This window comes from Tamandua tetradactyla, chromosome 13 (genome assembly GCF_023851605.1).
Source record: "Tamandua tetradactyla isolate mTamTet1 chromosome 13, mTamTet1.pri, whole genome shotgun sequence".
In the NCBI taxonomy this organism is placed as follows: Eukaryota; Metazoa; Chordata; class Mammalia; order Pilosa; family Myrmecophagidae; genus Tamandua; species Tamandua tetradactyla.
The window spans coordinates 31,563,037-31,582,224 of NC_135339.1; the positions used below are offsets into that span (position 1 = coordinate 31,563,037).

At 36.7% G+C, this 19,188-nt stretch overlaps 1 protein-coding gene across 7 annotated transcripts in view; it reads left to right on the top strand.

Annotated features, from left to right (window-relative positions):
* CTNNA3 (catenin alpha 3) overlaps positions 1-19,188 on the top strand; it is a 1,849,311-nt gene that overhangs the window by 1,776,038 nt on the left and 54,085 nt on the right. For all 7 annotated transcript variants that reach the window (XM_077125140.1, XM_077125141.1, XM_077125149.1 and 4 more), the window contains one exon: positions 13,242-13,376. In XM_077125140.1, coding sequence (XP_076981255.1) covers positions 13,242-13,376 — 135 coding nt within the window. The remainder of the gene's footprint in view (positions 1-13,241; positions 13,377-19,188) is intronic.

Here is a 19,188-nt window from a genome sequence, read left to right on the forward strand (position 1 = left end):
TATGGGGGGCAGGCCACAGTGGCTCAGCAGGTATAGTTCTCGCCTGCTGTGCTGGAGACCCAGGTTCGATTTCCGGTGCCTGCCCATGCAAGAAAAAAAAAAAAAGGTGTATGACGGGGAGATGTGACAGTGGCTCAGTGGCAGAATTCTCGCCTGCCATACCAGGGACCTGGATTCGATTCCCAGTGCCTGCTCATGCCAATAAAATAAAATAAAATAAAAGGTATTTGGGGAAGTTCCGGGAAGACGGCAGAATGGGATAGGTGAAGTGGACCCCTGCTCCAAGGAACAGCTAGAGAAGGGACGGGGAGGCAACTGGGACAGCAATGCCAGCAATGTGTAGGTGACTTGGGAGGGGATCTTCTACACCACATAGGAAAACCCTGGTTGCGAAAGCTGTAATTGAGATGCAGAGAACCAGAGACCATCCAGCTAGCTCAAACAGCCTAGCATACCCATTTCCAAATGGAGGCCTAGATCCCTCAGGAGTGCACGGACAGGAAGACGGGGACTACGTAAACCAAGCCAGGTTCCTTGAACATGCTACATTTACATGTGCTGCACCCAACCTGCAACTCTCCCCACATCCCATGCACCTGAACCCTGTCACTTACCCGCCTACCATGCTCCAAGCACTCCTGCCCAAACTGTCCCCATTACCCCCCACTACCCCCACCCATGCACTTCTGTCCCAGTCTGACCCACCTTTCCCACACAAGCACACAGTCTCGCCCTGCCCCTCCAGAGACTCACGCATCTGTGCCCTGGCCCTCAACCCCCACTCCCATCCCTGCCCCCTGCAGGCCATCACCTGTGCATCCAGGCCATTGCCACTCAACTTTATACCCGGGCCACACCCACCCCTAGACCATTCAGTCATGCAACCCTGCCTTCTCCCCTTGAGTTCTGTGCTTGTATACATCAGTATAAAGACCTCCAAGGTATGCACATGAGCAGGCGTGCACCGAAGCCACACCTCCCAGCTCTGGACAAGTGCTGACCTGTGCATACAGGCCACACCTCACCCTGGCCCAAGCAGGGGCAACCCCAGCTAGCAGCCCCTGAACTCTGGGCATGTGCTCAACAGGGCTCTGCCTCCTAGACCCTTGCATACCAGGGCCCCGCCCCACAGGTCCTTGCGTGTTCAGAGCCACATACTCCTCACCAGGTGCCCAAGCATGCATGTATACACCTCTTGACTCCTGCACCCCAACCCCCTGCCCTGTATACGTTCACACCCTTGCCCCACCCCCCGCACAAGCGCCCTGTTCCCATACCTAACAGGTGCTTATGTGTGCATCTGTGCTACACAGCCCCTCCTAGCCCCACATAAACATGCACCCCTGCCCCAAACCTTACCCCCTGAACCTGCACACCTGCATCAGGACCCCACCCACCTGACATCTCCTGCCCCTAACCATGTCCTGCAAACCATGCAACCTGTGCTCTGACCCTACACACTTGCACGTCCTCATCCCATGCTCCCTGAACCCCTCCACCTGTGCAAGGACACACCCGCGCCCTGCCTTCCCCATGCCCCAACCTCTGTGCTGCTTACTTCACACCCTAATACCAGCTACCCCCATGCTCCACAGGCACACCCACATTGTCCCTGAACACCAGCCCTGAGCAACCGCTCAGCACCCCCATCTGCCTCCCACTGCACCCTACCTCTGTGTCCACCATACTGTGCCCTGCTCCTGCACTCCAAGGACTGTCTGAGCTGCACCCTGCTCCCACAGCCCCCACACCACACTTTCATAATTCTATCCCCCACACCTAAGGCTCGGAGATGCCAGCATAGCATCCCCGACCTGTGCCTATACCTGTGCTGCCACCTGTCACTGCACTATTAAACCCCACATCCTGTCACACATCCATCCTGCAAATACAAAGTTTTAGTCTACTGAAGGAATTCAACTTCCGAAGTAACCATACTAAGATATTTAAATGCCTCAAAGGCAACAGAAGATCACTCAGCTTATCATGATGCAGGCAGATATAGCCCAGCCTAATGACCAAATTAAAATACCAGAAGAGACACAGACTTTGGAACAACTAATCAAAGATGCTCATTTAATTATACCAAATAAAATCAGTGGGATGGCTAATGATATAAGGGAAATCAAAAAGACACCAGAAGAGCATAAAGAGGACTTTGAAAGAATAAGAAGAAAAATAGCAGATATCAGAGAGATTAAAGATACAGTAGCCCAAATAAAAGATGCAGAGATACAGAACAGCAGATTTGAAGAGGCAGATGAAAAAATAAGTGAATTAGAGGACAGAGCAACTGATTTCAAACACACAAAAGAGCAAACAACAAAAAAAGATGGAAAAAATTGAGTTGGATCTCAGGGGAATAATTGACAAAACAAAGCACACAAATATAAGAATCATCAGTATCCCAGAAGAAGAAAAGCAGAGTAAAGGGCTAGGAAGATTAGTTGAGGATATAATGGGCAAAGCTTTCCAACCCCAATAAAGGATATAAATATGCAAAGCAAAGAACTCCAACGAACTCCAAATAGAACAAATCCAAATAGGCCTACTCCAAGACACATGCTAATCAGTCTGGCAAAATTTGAAGAGAAGCAGAAAATCCTGAAAGTGACAAGAGAAAAACAATCTGCTATATCCAAGGAAACCATGTAAGACTGAGTTCGAACCACTCACTTGGCATTATGGAGGTGAGAAGGCAGTGGTATGATATATTTAAGATCCTGAAAAAGAATGACTTTCAGCCAAGAATTCTGTACTCAACCAAGTTGTCCTTCAAAACTGAGGGACAGATTAAAATTTTTACAGACAAACAAAGGCTGAAAGAATTTTGTCAACAAGAGACCAGCCCCACAAGAAATACTAAATGGAGTTCTGCTGGCTGAAAAAGGAAAAAAAAAAAAGGACAGGACAGGGAGGTCTGGAGGTGGGCACAGAATTGAAGAATACCACTAAGGTTAATTTGAAGGATAAAAAGAGAAGAGATAGAGGCAAAAGAATTAGATCTGACAAATAAAATCCAAAGGATAAGATGGTAGATTCAAGAAATACTTTTACAAATATAACTTTGAGAGTTAACAGACTAAACTTACTTAAAAGATACAGATTGGCAGAATGGATTAAGAAACATAATCCAGCTATATGCTGCTTATAAGAGTCTCATCTTAGAAACAAGGATACAAATAGCTTAAAAGTGAAAGGATGGAAAATTGTTCCACAGAAGCTGTAAATAAAAGAAAGCAGAGTAGCTGTACTAATATCAGGCAAAATTGACTTTAATATAAAGACATCATAAGAGACAAAGAAGGACACTATATATTAATAAAAGGGCAATTCACCAAGAAAAAATAACAATCATAAATGTTTATGCTCCCAATCAGGGAGCTCCAAAGTACATGAGACAAACATTGGCAAAACTGAAGGGAGCAATAGATGTTTCAACAATAAGAGGAAGAGATTTTAATACACCACTCTCCTCTATAGATAGAATAACCAGACAGAGGATCAGCAAGGAAATAGAGAATGTAAACAATCTGATAAATCAATTAGACCTAACAGACATATATAGATCATTACACCCCAAAACACCAGGATGTACATTCTTCTCTAGGGCTAATGCAACAGTCTCCAGAATAGATCATATGCTGGGACACAAAAAAGGTCTTTATACATTTAAAAACATTGAAATTATTCAAAGCATGTTCTCTGATCACAATGGATGGAAGCTGGAATTCAATAATCACTAAAGAACAAGGACTTTTACAAATATGTGGAGATTAAATAACACACTGTTAAACAACCAGTGGGTCAAAGAAGAAATTGCTAGAGAAATCTGTACCTATTTGAAGACTAATGAAAATGAGAATACAACACATCAGAACTTACGGGATGCGGCAAAGACAGTTCTGAGAGGGAAATGTATTGCCCTAAACGCCTATATTAAAAAAGAAAGAGCAAAAATAAAAGACCTAATTGCTCACCCGGAGGAACTTCAGAAAGAACAGCAAACTAACCCCAAAGCAAATAGAAGAAGAGAAATAACAAAGATTAAAGCAGAGTTAAATGAATAGGAGAACAAAAGAACAATAGAAAGAATCAATAAACCCAAAAGTCGTTTTTTTTGAGAAAATCAATAAAATCAATGGACCACTAGCAAGGTGGACAATGAAAAAAAAGAGAGAGGATGCAAATAAAATCAGAAATAAGAGAGGGGTCCTTACCACAGATCCTGAAGAAATAAAATAAATAATTTTAAAAGTTTATGGGAAAAAAATGAAATTATTGTCTTACTTTCAAAGAGGTTTTAAATTTTTAAGAATGGCTTGAAGAAACAGTCACTGACTAATGAAGAACTAGGGAGAACCCTCTTTCACCTTTTCCACTTCATAGAATAGTTTCACATGAATCACTTTTGCTCTAACAGATAGGGTTCTGGAGAATGAAAATTGAGAATTAAGAAACTAACTTAGTTATTCTAGTGACCATCTGTGGAGACTGTCTATGATTATGCTTCTGATATTGTTAGATTATCATACAAAATGTTATAGTAGAAATAATGTGTGAAAATTATTGTGGAATAAAATTGAGTGATGTTAGGAAGGCAATTTTTAAAGTATGGAAACATATTTTGAAAAAAATCTGCTGAAACACTGGTTCTTTATATTTTGATTAATTAATCATTCAAAATTTTTGAACAGTCTTTTTGATGCTTTCTAGTCTGTTTTTTTTTTTTGCTAGAGTTTCAGAAGGTCAAAAATCAGTTTCCAATCCCACCCTATGAAGACTTGTGATATATAATATATATATTTATATAATATTAAATCTATTTACTTACATTCATTCTATAAAGTCTCAGAATCAGAGTTCAAATGTAGAGAATGAAGTGAAATTAGATTGAACCTTCTAATTTAGCTTGCCCATATTTCTTTTTCCTCTTTTCTTTCCTGCCTTGCTTCCTTGAACAGACATATATTGTACGTATATCATGTACAGTTCACTAAAGTGGAATTACCATTAGCTAGCCAGAGAGAATAAAGTGACATCAGATTATTTGAGGCTTTTAATTCTGCTTGCCTTTATTTCTTTTTTCTCTCTTCTTTCCTGCTTTGTTTTCTTGAACAGATGATTATTGTGTATGTATCAGTACAATGAATAAATGGAATCATAAGTGGAGGAAGTACCCTTCATACAAACAAAGATTCTAGAATTCTGTGACGTGTATTTCTATACCTTGACTCTACACTGTAATTCATAATGTTAGCAAATATTCTAAGTTAGATGAAGTGGCTAATACTTCATCAGGTACAAGTAAAACATGAAAACATTTTCAATTAGTCATTAAAGCAGTATGCCCCAAATAGAAAGATGAATAGAAGCCAAAATAAAGGTAGCATCTGCTTAAGTGTTTTACACAAGCAGAGAACAAAATTAGACTTTCTGATCCCTGGGTGGTGTGCCTATTTACTTCCTCATTGTAATTTTGCCAAGCAAATTTACCCAGATTATTGAATGGGTATGCCCACCTAATCATAAGTGAACACAATTACATGAATTTTCAGTGTTAAGTACATTGGCAATCAATGTCAATTCAAAAAAAGAGAATACTCTAAAAATGAATAAATAATCACAATCCAAAACTACATAATGTAATCAGTTATAAACAAACAACCCTCAACTATAATTTATATTGATATTTTGACAAAGTATTGTTGAGGGCTAAACTCATTTGAATTTCTTTCACAGCTCATGCTATGAAAGTCAAAAAATTATTTGTATTTTTGGTATGGAGCATGTGTAAAAAAATCATGAAAAAAAGTCACAATGTCTAAAACTATTATGAGAAAACTATTCTAAAAAGAAACTTTTAGAGAATTCAGTATATCTTTTTTTTTGAATGGGCAGACACCGGGCATCAAAGCCGGGTCTCCAGCATGGCAGGTGAGAACTCTGCCACTGAGCCACTGTTGCACCACCCTCAGTATATCTTTTTTAGCATGTCTCTTAAGGATATAATTTCTGGATGTATCTTGTGAAAGTATGTGTATTTTGATACTAATATCTATCAGAAATTTATTTTGAACGCGGATGTTGGTGGCAAAATTTGTTATCAAGATTAAAGATCCCCAACTGTATAAAATATATGCATGAAAGGTTCTCAGTAATTAAAAGTACTGAAGAGATACTGAGTTATTTTATCTGTTTGTGTCCTTGAAGTAAGTTAGTCTCCTATTTAAAAACCTGTTGTTTTACTGTTTTTCCCTTTTATTTGATCTTTGTCATTTTCCCATTAAAATAAAGTTTTAAACATTTTAAAGAGTGATTATATATTCACATAAAACACAGAATCCTGTTTATTCCATGTGTACATAACTATGGTCCTTAGAAACCAAAGAATAAGATGTCCTATATATAGGTGGAAGGGGTTATTTGGTGTAGGATGGGGAAAGGAAGAGCAAGGAAATTTCTCTTTATAGGTGGTTGATTGTCTTTAACCAAAAATTCCAAATAGCCAAAGTTTTGTCAAAGTTAACTCTCCATCATCCTTTACACACCTTTCTTTCATACATTAGGTAAGCTTTTTAAAACATTTTTATCAACCCAAATAATTTCATCAACTTCATACATCAGGAAGGAATAGAGATTTTTTAGTTACTATCTCATACATAGTGGTATGGGTCATATTTTACAAGTGAACATAAAGCTGGAAAGTTGATTGGTTTGGAATTTTACAAACATAAAAGGCAAGGAACTTGAAGAAGATAACATCTTTGTCTTTAATTTGTACTAGTGTTCAAAGTAGATGTCACTGACATTTTTCACAAGTCAGCATGGCCAGTCTAGATCATGTGTCAATGTTATCTTCTATCATTAACATCATAAAGGAGTTCCACTGTATTTTTAAACTTACTCCCTGTGCTGGTTCAAATCTGTTGTGTACCCCAGAAAAGATAAATTCTCTAATCCTCATTCAATATTGCTAGGTTTGAACTTTTTATTGTTTCTGTGGAGATGTGACCCCTCCAGTTGTGGGTGATAACTTTTGATTGCCATGAAGATGTGTCTCCACCCATTCAAGGTGGGGTTGCTTACTGGAACCTTTTAAGAGGGAACCGTTTTAGAAAAAGCTTTAAAGCAGCCAGAATCAACAGAGTCCCCACAGCCAGAGACCTTTGGAGATGAAGAAGGAAAATGTCCCCAGGAGAGCTTCATGAAACAAGAAGCCAGGAGAGAAAGCTAGCAGATATTGCCATGTGCCCTTCCAGCTGAGAGTGAAACCCCAAACTTCATTGGCCTTTCTTGAGTGAAGGTAACCTCTTGTTGGTGCCTTGATTTGTATATTTTCACAGCCTTAGAACACCTTTTTAAAAGTTCTGTTTCTGGTATACCACATTCTGGGAGCTTTTACAAACTAGAACTGTTCCCTAGATACCCTTCTCTGTTCTGTAATTCAGAAACCTCAGATTGCTACATAGCAGCAATAATAGGCATAGAAAAACATTTGTTGAGAGTATTATATGTATAATCATGAATTAATATCGGACCCATTGTTGCAGATGGGAAAGTGGGAGAAGGACCTTTTCACTGAGGTAGTTTATACAGGGGTCAAGGGTAAAGAGGATGAGGACAGGTTTTATAGTACACTGGATTGAGATAATGAGATAGGTGAAGGTTATATGTGTTGAGTGTAACATGTTGACATGACAGTGAGATGGGATGAGGAACATGGAATGTCTGAAGACAGAACTGATGATAGAAATTTGCTGATGTTTAGTGTAGAAGTGATAGATGAAGCCAGTATATTATCTGCTATTGTCCAGGAAGAGGACAAGGGTGAGAAGATATACATGAACAAAAACTGAGAATACAAATAGGGGCAGATAAAGGGGAAAAAATCCTTACAAAAAAGTTCAGGATGTCTCAGTCCTCAAGCTAGGAAAAAGTAAAATAATGATGAAAATCAAGGAGTTGTAGAATGTAAAGAAAAGAGAAAATCCAAAAGCTGCAAACAGTTGAGATAAGAGAAAAACTGCAATATGTACAGTGCATTTAGCAAGACCATTAGAGATTGCTATGAAATAAATTTCTGCCAGGCGAAACGGTTGAAGCCAGTTTCTAGTGTGCTGAGGAAAAGAGGAAATGGCATTGAAATATTTTTAGAAGACTTGATCCTGAGCAAAAAGAATGAGATGGGATTACGGGGTTAAAGGTGAATTTTTGTTTTACGAGACTTGAATATGTTGATACAATCAAGAAAAGGTAAAGAGACTTGAAAAGTACAAAACAATAGGGTCATTGATGATCTGAAATCCTAAGGAAGGTGAAAGAAATAGCCTCTGCACTGGAAGACCAGTGGAGAATTGAACCCTGGCCAAGGGAGAGATCCTGGACACAAAGAGCTCTTGCTGCCACTGATGGCTTGCAATTTCTGTTCTAGAAATTCACAGTGATATCTAATACTTTTCACTAACAAACTTTGCCAGAATATCTGAATGTAACCTGCTCTCTAATTTTAAATGCCTTTTTAAACATTCATAAATAATATTTATATCCCAATATGTGCAAAAGTAGGTAAGATTATGGAATAAATGTCTTTAAAAGTGTTCACTTTACAAATTCCCCCTCAAAATTCAAACTGAAAGGAAATCAATGCTTTTCATTTTTCTCCTCATTACTAAATAATGTATTCTGCATTGGTACCAAGCATCTTCTTGGGAGAATGAAAACTGGTTTAAAGTAAGAAAACAACTTAGGCTAACATGCCATCTGCTTGCCTGAAGTGGGTGTCTGGGTGATTATAAAACGTAGATTACAAAAACAAATCCATGCATTAAAAAGCTAACCAGATGTCCTGGTCAACATCTCCTGTCTCAACAAAATTGACAATAAGAAACCAAAGTATATTAAGATATTCTATAACCTAATTTGCCTAGAAGTCCCTAGCAGTATTCCTTTAAAAGTTAATTCTATGTAAATTTATTTGGAAAAAAGTTAAGTGCAAGGGATGAACTACACGTAAAAATGTAACAGTTGGACAAATATCATTTGATTTTAATAAAGGAGGCTTGACAAAGAGAAGAACATTCTTAAACTGGGAATGATTCATTCTTCTGAATCTGTTTCTAGGCTGCCATAACTGACTCAGAAAGGATTTACAAACATAAATGAGAAAGAGGCTTTAATAGACTTCATAGCATGGTCATTTAACAATTAGTGTGTTTATCTACTACAGTTATAAAACTGATGCCACAATTAGGTGGTATTTCAGTTTGCTAAAGCTGCTGGAATGTAATATACCAGAAATGAATTGACTTTTACAAAGGGAATTTATAAAGATTACAATTCTAAACCTGTAAAAATAACCATATTAAGGCACCAAAAAGAGGATACCTTCATGGAGGAAAGGCAGCTGGGATCTGGGGTTCCTCTGTCACATCGGGAGGCAAATGGTGATATCTGCTCTCCCTCTCTCCTGGCTTCTGGTTTCAAACGGCTCTCTCAGCTCCTGTGGGTCCTTCTTGTTTCTGCCTGGGGTGTTTTCTTTCTTAGCTTCTCTTGGCTCTCTTAAAGGACTCCAGTAAAGCATTAAGACCGAGCTTGAATTGGGTGGGTCACATCTCCATGGAAACAGCCTAATCCAAAGGTCCCACCAGCAACAAGTCTGCGTCCACAAGCATGGATTAGAACATGGCTTTCTGGCGTACAAAACAGTTTCAAACCAGCACATACCACCCTCTGGACTCCAAAAAAACATGCTCTTTCCATATGCAAAATACATTCATCCCATCACAATATCACAAAAGTCTTAAACCATTTTGGTAAACAATACAAAGTAAAAAACAGTACAAACTCTCATCAAAGTCACCATCAGGCATTATTTGTCCTAAGGCAAAATTTTCTTCTATCTGTGGACCTGTGAAACTCAGAACAAGTTATCTGCTTCCAGTATACAAAAGAGGAATTGTCACAGGATACATTTTCCCTCTTCCATAGGGAGAAACTATAAGGAAAACAGGGATCAAAGGTCTCAAACAGTTCCCAAAACCTGCAGGGGAAGCTCCCTTACATTTCAAAGCTTGAGAGACATTTATAGAATGAGGTTCTATCCTCAGGGCTTAAGAAAGCAGCAGTCCCACACTCCCCAAGGGCTTATGCAACAGCCTGGCTCTTTCCAAACACTGGAGTGAGGGTTTTAACATATTCAAGCATTGGGCAGATGATCTTGTTCTTGGCTCCACCCTTTCCAAGCATCAGAGCAGCACTCACTCTCTGCCATCTCTGTGGTACACGCTCGACCCCTTCAGAATGTTTAGGGTTTTGGCCAGCCCCCACCCCACCCCCATCCCTGAGGAATGTATTCTACCCTCCCTGAGGTTGGGGGCACCAAGAATTCTTCCTGAATATCAGGGTGGAAGGCCCACCCTCTGCCTCTGGGGCAAACTCCGACTGAGATTTCTTAGCTCCAGACCTTAGCTTCCATGATTCTGCCTTTGAAATCATTTTTCCTTCAATCTGTCCATTTTCTGTCCCTTCTAGTCCAGATTAACAGTGGCTCTGTTCATACAGATCTCTCAAAAAAATTTTTGTTAGCTTGGCATGCAACATACAGGAGTCAAAACTGTCAGATAATAGGACTTTCCACAAACACTTCCTTGATAACTCCATCTCCAAGCCTGGCTCTTCTGACATACTTCCTTGTTTTGTTAAATCCTCACAGAGGGCACTGGCCTCTGGGGTCTCACCTCCTGGAAGCCCAGAATTTTCCAGATCATCAACTTCTGGTTTCTTTGTACTCAAGAGTTCAGTTCTGCTCTCCCTCTCTCCTGGCTTCTGGTTTCAAACGGCTCTCTCAGCTCCTGTGGGTCCTTCTTGCTTCTCCCTGGGGTATTTTCTTTCTTAGCTTCTTTTGACTCTCTTAAAGGACTCCAGTAAAGGATTAAGACCCAGCTTGAATTGGGTAGATCACATCTCCATGGAAACAGCCTAATCCAAAGGTTCCGAACACTGACAATAGGTCTGCATCCACAAGAATGGATTAGAACCTGGCTTTCTGGAGTCCGTAAAAAAGTTTCAAACCAGCACAGACATATTCAAGAATGTCATTAATTCTCAAACTGAAGGGCAAATTTAGGTCAATGAACTTTTAATTTCAAAAGTTCAATTCAAACTTTTTGCTCATTTAATTCATTCTTCCCTTGTCAAAATTATGGGCCATTATAGTATGGTCTTGAGACAGAGATTGCATGCTCTTCTTAAACTAGGGTAATTGCACCATTGATCATCAGCCAAAAATCTAATTATTAGTTTGCAAGTTAAATTTTATGAAAAGTTATGTACTGGTGCTAGTTTTTAAGGAACAAATCCATACTAATCCAACTGATAAAAATCAATTTATAAATAACTGACAATTTACTCTGTACTATATAAGATACAACTGACAGGTAGACTTAACTGTTTCCTAGACTATAGAGGCAAGGAAGTGGAGCCAGGTTGTATGAATTTGAATACCAGTTATACCACTAATTAGGTAATTCAGTTAACCTCTTTATTAGCCTCTCTGTGCTTCAGTTTCCTCCTTTGTAAGTGGAAAAATGATAGAAACTACCTCCTGAAGTTGTGATGATCATTAAAAGACAATATAGGTAAAGCACCTAGGATAGTATGTGGCACATAAAATATTATATGTGTCAATAATTATCATTGAGTCCATCCATAAGACCAAAGAATTAGATGGGAAAGTTACTTAGTGAGGACAGATAATTGAATATAGAAGAGGTCATCAATACTTTGGTTACTGGCTTGAGCAATTGGATATATAGCTGTGGCATTTAAAGAGATGAGAAAGTGGGGAAGAAATAGGTAAAAAAAAAAAAAAATAGAATAAAGCATGTCAGTAATTTTCCAACAATGCGCCAGGTTAACTGTTAATTACAGGGTAAAAGAAGAAATACCTGAAATATATTTTGGTCTTCCATTCTATGTTTTATTTATATTATAGACCACTAGAAGTAGTGCTATTTAAAATAAGTTTTTAGGTAAATATTAAAACTATATATATATTTTAAAACATGCAAAATATGATGAAAATGAAAATGACTGCTTATATTACATTTATTTATCAGTTTCATATATCTCTTTTCCAGCATGTTTTAAACACAAACATAGACATTGTTTACTCAATTTTATTGAGCTGGTATACTTAAATACTGATTTTTTTCAACTTCCACAAACATTTCCCACATCCTTTGAAAATATTATTTTCTTAATACTGCATAATGTCCCTTAACACATGCCCACATACACATACATGCACACACACACTCTTACTTATGATTCTCCTATATTAGGACATTTAGAGTATTTCTAAATTTTGTTATTGTAAGTAAAGTTGCAGTGAATATTTTTATTAAAACCAATGTCCATATTTCCATGTTGTTATAATAATAATTTATTAAAAGTGGAATTAAATGAAGGGAGTCCTAAAAATTTATTATAAATGTGTAAGAAACAAAGCAAAAAGTTTAAACTCTGATCACATATATTTACCATGTTATGATTTTGAAGCTCAAAGTTATCATCCTGGAACTTGCTTAGGGTAGATAATATAGTATAGGGAGACTTTTTTTTTTTTTTTTGTAAAGAAATTGAATACATGGTTCATTTGTCTCTAAAATGTTTATGCAGTCTGTTTCCTGGTTCCAGGTAGATCCACAGCTGTTACCTAAGGCAGAAATCATTTCCTTTGTCTGTAACAGTTAAGCATATTTTAATGCTGAAAGGAGTATAACATAATATGTGAATTTTGTTTGCAAAACTTTTTATGCGCCTATAAATAACCCAGGACAGAAAACATAGAACTATGGGTCCCAATAATATTTTAATAATAATTCTAGTTGGAACTAATACATGTATTTTAAATGTTTTCTAGATTTACCTAGGAATGCAATCTGAAGACTTCTAGCCTTAATCTGAAATTAAAAGCAATTATTTTATGCACCGTTTTACATCTGAAAATTCATTTAATATTTCTTTGCCTATGCTGATGTTATTAAACTTCATGTGAAATGTGCATGAACTATTCTGATGTAGAAGAATATCAGAAGTTACAGGGGCTTGATCTGACAAATGCAGCTCTGCAAAAACAAACTTGTTGTCTTATGAGGAACCCCAGTATCCATATTTACTTACCTGATCTACTTATATTAATTTTGTTACTTCAATGTTTGTCTTTTATGCATATTTAGTGTCCAGATGCATCATGCAAACAGGACTTGTTGGCCTACCTGGAACAAATCAAGTTCTACTCTCACCAGCTAAAAATCTGCAGTCAAGTTAAAGCTGAGATCCAGAACCTGGGGGGAGAACTCATCATGTCAGCTGTGAGTACTGACTTTTACCATCTAACCCCCGGGGCCCCCCTCCCAATCTTTTATGCAGTTTAGAATGAACTCAACTGGAATGCATAAAATTACATATAATTAAACTATTAAGAAGTCTTGTCACATTTCTTAAAGAAACGTTGAAGCACAAATTTTTATTTACTTCTGAGATTTTAAAATAAGTCAATATTTGTAAACCAGTTGGATGAGAAATGGTATTAATTTAGAGCCCTGTTTTCAGACTGCACAAAATGAACAGTTGGAAGCTGGAATTGAATCCTGTAGTTTTTCTGAAATAAACACATATGGAAAATGATGCCTTTATTACTATTAGTTGATATTAATTTCCACCTTGTTCATTCTTAGAACACAGAACTGTCAGATCTTGAGGTTTTTGTTTTTCTTTTAAATTTCTACAGGTAATTTCAGAAGTGGAGTATTATAAAACGTTATAGATCTAGAGGAACTTTCATAAATACCTTTGTGGCTCTGAGTTAAAAGGTGTTAAAACTTGCCATGGTAGGCATAATGCCTAACTTTTCTACTCATCTTTTAATAGCAGTAGATCATTTCTTGAGTGAAGAAATGGTAATAAAATAATATTTGATCTCTATATAGGATTCAGTTATCTGTGACTTTGAAAAGGACATGGGCCCAGATTATAAATTTAAGTGAAAGTGAAAGATCATGAACATTCTAGGAACTTACATTCCTGAGGACAAATTTGTTAAATGATACCAGCTTACTTATGAATTTGCAATCATTTACAGCCCCTGTATCTTGACCTGGTCTTTCCCTCAATGAATTAATGTTTTTAAAGAGAACTAGGTTGCAAGAACACATGCTGGTTGTACATTGGTGGTTCAGTGGTAGAATTCTCACATGCCATGTGGGAGATCTGGGTTGGATTCCCAGTTCATGAACTCCAAAAAAAAAAAAAAAACACTCAGCAAATGGTACTGCTGTAATGGAGTATTCACATAGAAAAGAATGAAATGTGACACCCACCACACAGCAAACAAACAAACAAACAAGAACACATGCAAGAACTCACCATCAAGGGTAAAAGGGAGGAAACTACTCTTTACTCACCACCTCTTGCCTATATTTTATCTCTATATTTATCTTCCCAATAGTCAGATAGATTGTTTATTTGCTTGTTTTGTTTCTTTAACGTATGGAAAAGCCAAATTCAGAAATGTTAAGCAGCTTTCCCCAGGTCATACTAGAAAATGTCAAGCTAGGTTTTGCCTTCAGAGGCCCATGTCTTCTCCCTCCTGGTAGACTGCCTTGAAGCTATTGTGAAACTGAAGTGCATAAGTCAAAAGTGAATAACATGTAAGTATGTGCTGGTATTAATTTTTAGCTTTCTAGCCCAATAATTGTTAGAGGGAGAAAAAAAGATATTCTATTTTTTGATATGCAAATTTTGTAAGACAAATACACACACAACTGGTACAATATTGGTACCAATGTCATTTTTGAAAGGAAAATATATTTTATGTAGTCACTAGCACATTTTTAATATCAACTCTTGAATTTTAGGCACAAAAGGATAGATACAGTTCCAATTTAGTATAAAATGAGAATTTAATTTTGTGGGGATTTTCCTTAATCATTTAGATTACAAATACCAGTTCTTAAAGTCTTTTATATAGCTCATAGAAGATAAGTATTTGTTGATTGAGTCAGTGAAGTTACTTTTGCAAAAATATACAACTTTGTAAACAGAGCTCTAGTACTATTTACCTATATCATATTTTTGTTTCAACATATAAATGCACACACACATAAACATGTGTGTGCATATATGTAAACATATACACACATGTATGCATATGCATATATAAAAATATATATAACTATTATTGTTTTATTTTAAGCTATTAAACACTCAGTCTTCATCTTCTCATTTATTATTACACTATAAGTATTTAATATATTTATATTGGAAATTCTAAGCATTCTAAGTCTGCTTACTTTCATCAATTTCACATAGTCATTATACTTCATGAGGTTTAAATCAGAATGTGTTTATTATTTAATTGTAATCTACTTCCTCATGTTGTCTGAAGCTAAGATTTTTTTTTTAATTGATAAAGGTTCAGCCTCTACAGAGCTGTTAAAATATATTATTGTTAATTATCCCTCCAAAAACAGGTTATGTAGGAGCCATTAGATTTACAATTTAAAGTTCTCATTCATATAGAATAGGGAATAGCATCACCAATCAAAAAACTATTTGTCATCAATTTTGCCCATAGTTTCCCCTTAGAAAAAATATATCGCTGTTAAAAAAAAAGAGCATTCCCCTATTACATGCCCCATTTATATTTTCTTGTAGGTAGATCATGGAAAGTTTTTATAGACATTTAATTTACATGTGCCAAAGCATACTTGCTTTAATCTCTCAGTGACCCTGTGTTACTCTCTGTTATTCTTTCTGTTATAAATTCTCTGTTATTCTTTCTTCTTTAAATTGAGAGGATCTAATCTAAATTTTCATCTTTCCATGAGGTCTCCTGAAAGTTAGCAAGAATGATTCCAAATCAGGGAAACAGAAAAAAAAAACTACAGAAATTTGATATATAGAATAATACACTATTCAAATTTCATTAAGCGAAGTTTTCATTCTAAGAGCAAGTTCATGAAACATTACTCTTAGCAAAACTGATTAAAACAGAAGTGGATATGAAAGTATTGCATTTCTGATGTGAATGGGCCTGGGTTTCAGGATTTAGGATAAAGAAAATGAATTAGGAATTATAAAGCCTATAAATAATAGGCTATTATTATTAGGTCTAAATAAAAATGGTCTAAAAAAATAATAGACCATTTATTTAAAACTTTCTTTTCCAATAATTTATTCATCGATATCTTAAGCATTTCCTAACCTCAAGTTGATGTTTTACCAATAAGAAAGCAAAGTAGAGGTAGTTCAAATCCAAAATCAAGACTTTAACACCTTCTCAGTGCTAAAGACTGAGGGAATGCGAAAATGAATATATGATAGTTCCCCAAGAAAGACATTCAAATATACACAGAATTAAAATGCATAAAATATGCCTAAACATGCAACAATGACTCTAAAACAATGTAATAAGCTGTACAATAGTGGTTTGTGGAAAAATGTATGGGAGCAGATAAGGGAATAATTAATACTGCTGGTTTGAGGACTGAGCAAGAGAAAGCTTGATAAATGGTTTGACCATAATTTGGGCCTTGATTAATGTGTAGAAAGCAAATGTGTAGTTATGGGGGAAGGGGAGCAAAACAATTCTAATTATATGGGACAATAAAAAGAGGGGATTAGAAAAAGACTTGAAATATTATAAAAATAGCAAACAATCTGATGCAACTGGAAAAAATTTGTTTGGACTGTTGGTGCATGTACATGAGGGGGGAATAGATGAGAAGCTCCAAAACTAAACTGTCAATATTTAAAAAGGATCATTTTTAACATGAAAACAAACTTTTAACTTTACCCTAGTGATATTTGAGAGCAATTGAAACTTTAAGCTTGAGAAGGATGTAAACAGAGCTATATGTATTTGGAAATGAACTCTTTTTGATAGGGTGGTGATGGAATGGTAAGATGAGGAGCTGGAGGACAGGAGTCTATTTAGAAATTACTTTTTAAATGGTCCAAGAGAAGTGAGAGCCTAGATTAAGATGGTGGGAATAGAGAGGAGTTTGTACATGCAAGAAAGAATTCTGGAGTAAACATGTTTACAGTCAACTTGTTGTATGTAAAGAGTAAAGGAAAAGGAAAAAATTAATACCTACCCCAAGGAAGAGTAGGTTAGGAAGGTTAAGAAATTCATTTAAGTTTTGCCTGTTGAATTTAGGTGACTAAGGGGCATGCAATATATATATATATATCTGGGAGAATTTGGATATGGTTCTGGAACACAGAAGAGAGACATGAAGAAAATAGATGGTACCATCCAGTGAAAATGTGTTGGGAAAGACAAAAGGAGAGATCCAGAAAGATATTTTTCTACCCACCTGTGATTCCAGTGAGCTTATATCAGATCCAGACACCTGATTGTTGCTGCTTAAACAAATTAAGGATTTGCTATCTCCATAAAAAGAGGCAGAAAATGTGCAATCCAGGGCTGCTAATGACAGCTCACAAAATCATCCAGGATTGGGAATTTTTGTCTTTCTGCTTCATCACGATTGGCTTCTGGTTTCCATTATCAAGGTTAAAATATAACTGCTCTAGCTCTAGCCACATATTTAATATTCCAGACAGTAATAATGAAGAGGAAAAGCAGGAAACATTCCTTATATCTTTTTAAGGAGCCATCTTGAAACTATCTTTCAAATGTTCCTTCTTATATATTGTTGGCCAGAACATAGTCACATTGCCATTCCTAACTGCAAGGGATGTTACAAAATTTTATTTTGTTGCTTTTGTTTGTTCGTTTGCATGTCATTCTTAGCACATTGGTTTACACAATTAAATTGGAGTTTTGCTTCCATGCCAGAAGGGCAGAATTGGTATGGGTGGCAACTCACAATTTCTACCAATTTCTTCTACAGTTACCGCAGCCACAGTAGAACTCACAATTTACTGAAATTGCATATTTTCTTATACATATTCCTCTCTAGATTATAAGGTTCTTGAATATTTTTGAATTATTGAGGGTGCAATAGCCAATGACTTTAAATGATGCAAAAAATCCAGGTAGGCTGAGCATTATAAAAGCATATTGGATCTTGTACTGAAGTGATCTTCATATCTTTTCCAACATAATGTCAGTAATCTAGTGAAGGCAAAATTAAACTACAGGTAGAATGAGTAGTATGTATGCAGTGAGGGAGAAAATATAGTGGTATACACTACATTTTCAAGCAGTTTAGGTTTGAAAGGATGGAGAATAGTTGAAGAAAGAAAGAGAAAGAGAGCGGGAGGATGAGAAAAATCTGAGGGTCAGACAAATTGGAATTGCGAGAAGCTCATTTTTTTCTGCTGGTTAACATGTCTTCATGTATGCTTTAAGATGGAAGTGATTGAAATTTTTTTTAGGAAAAGAGCAAGATGAAGCTAGAAGAGAATGAACAGTGAGAATTAAGACTGTAACTGATGGAAATAAAGTCTTAAGTAACTCAGATGACATAGGATTAAGAGGAACAGATAGAAAGATTAAGCTCTTCTTCTAAGCCAGCATAAAGATGAATGAATATGTGAACATATTTAGAGACAAACGAATGGGAAGGTGAAGTACTGATGGATCTCGTTGGTAAGATGGGAGGGGAAGCTTTCTGTTAATACTAAGATTTGAGTCCTTTATCCTGGATTTCATTTTAGCAATAGGCTAAAATGTCTTGTTAGCAAGAGTTGTCAATGCCTTTAATCACTTACTTTCAACATTGCTTAAAATAACGTAGGTTTTTTTCCATCTATTTTCACTGGATGTTACCATCTATTTTCTTCATGCCTCTCTCCTGTGTTCCAGAACCATATCCCAAATTCTCTCATATATATATGAGAGATATGTATATATAGTATTAGTTAGGGTTCTCTAGAGAAACAGAAACAACAGGGAACACTTGCAAATATAAAATTTATAAAAGTGTCTCATGTGACCGCAGGAACGCGGAGTCCAAAATCCACAGGGCAGGCTGTGAAGCCGACAACTCCAATGGAGGGTCTGGATGAACTCCGCAGGAGAGGCTCACCAGTCGAAGCAGGAATGGGGCCTGTCTCCTCTGAATCCTCCTCAAAAGGCTTTCCATGATTAGATTTAGCATCACTAATTGTAGAAGACACTCCCCTTTGGCTGATTACAAATGGAATCAGCTG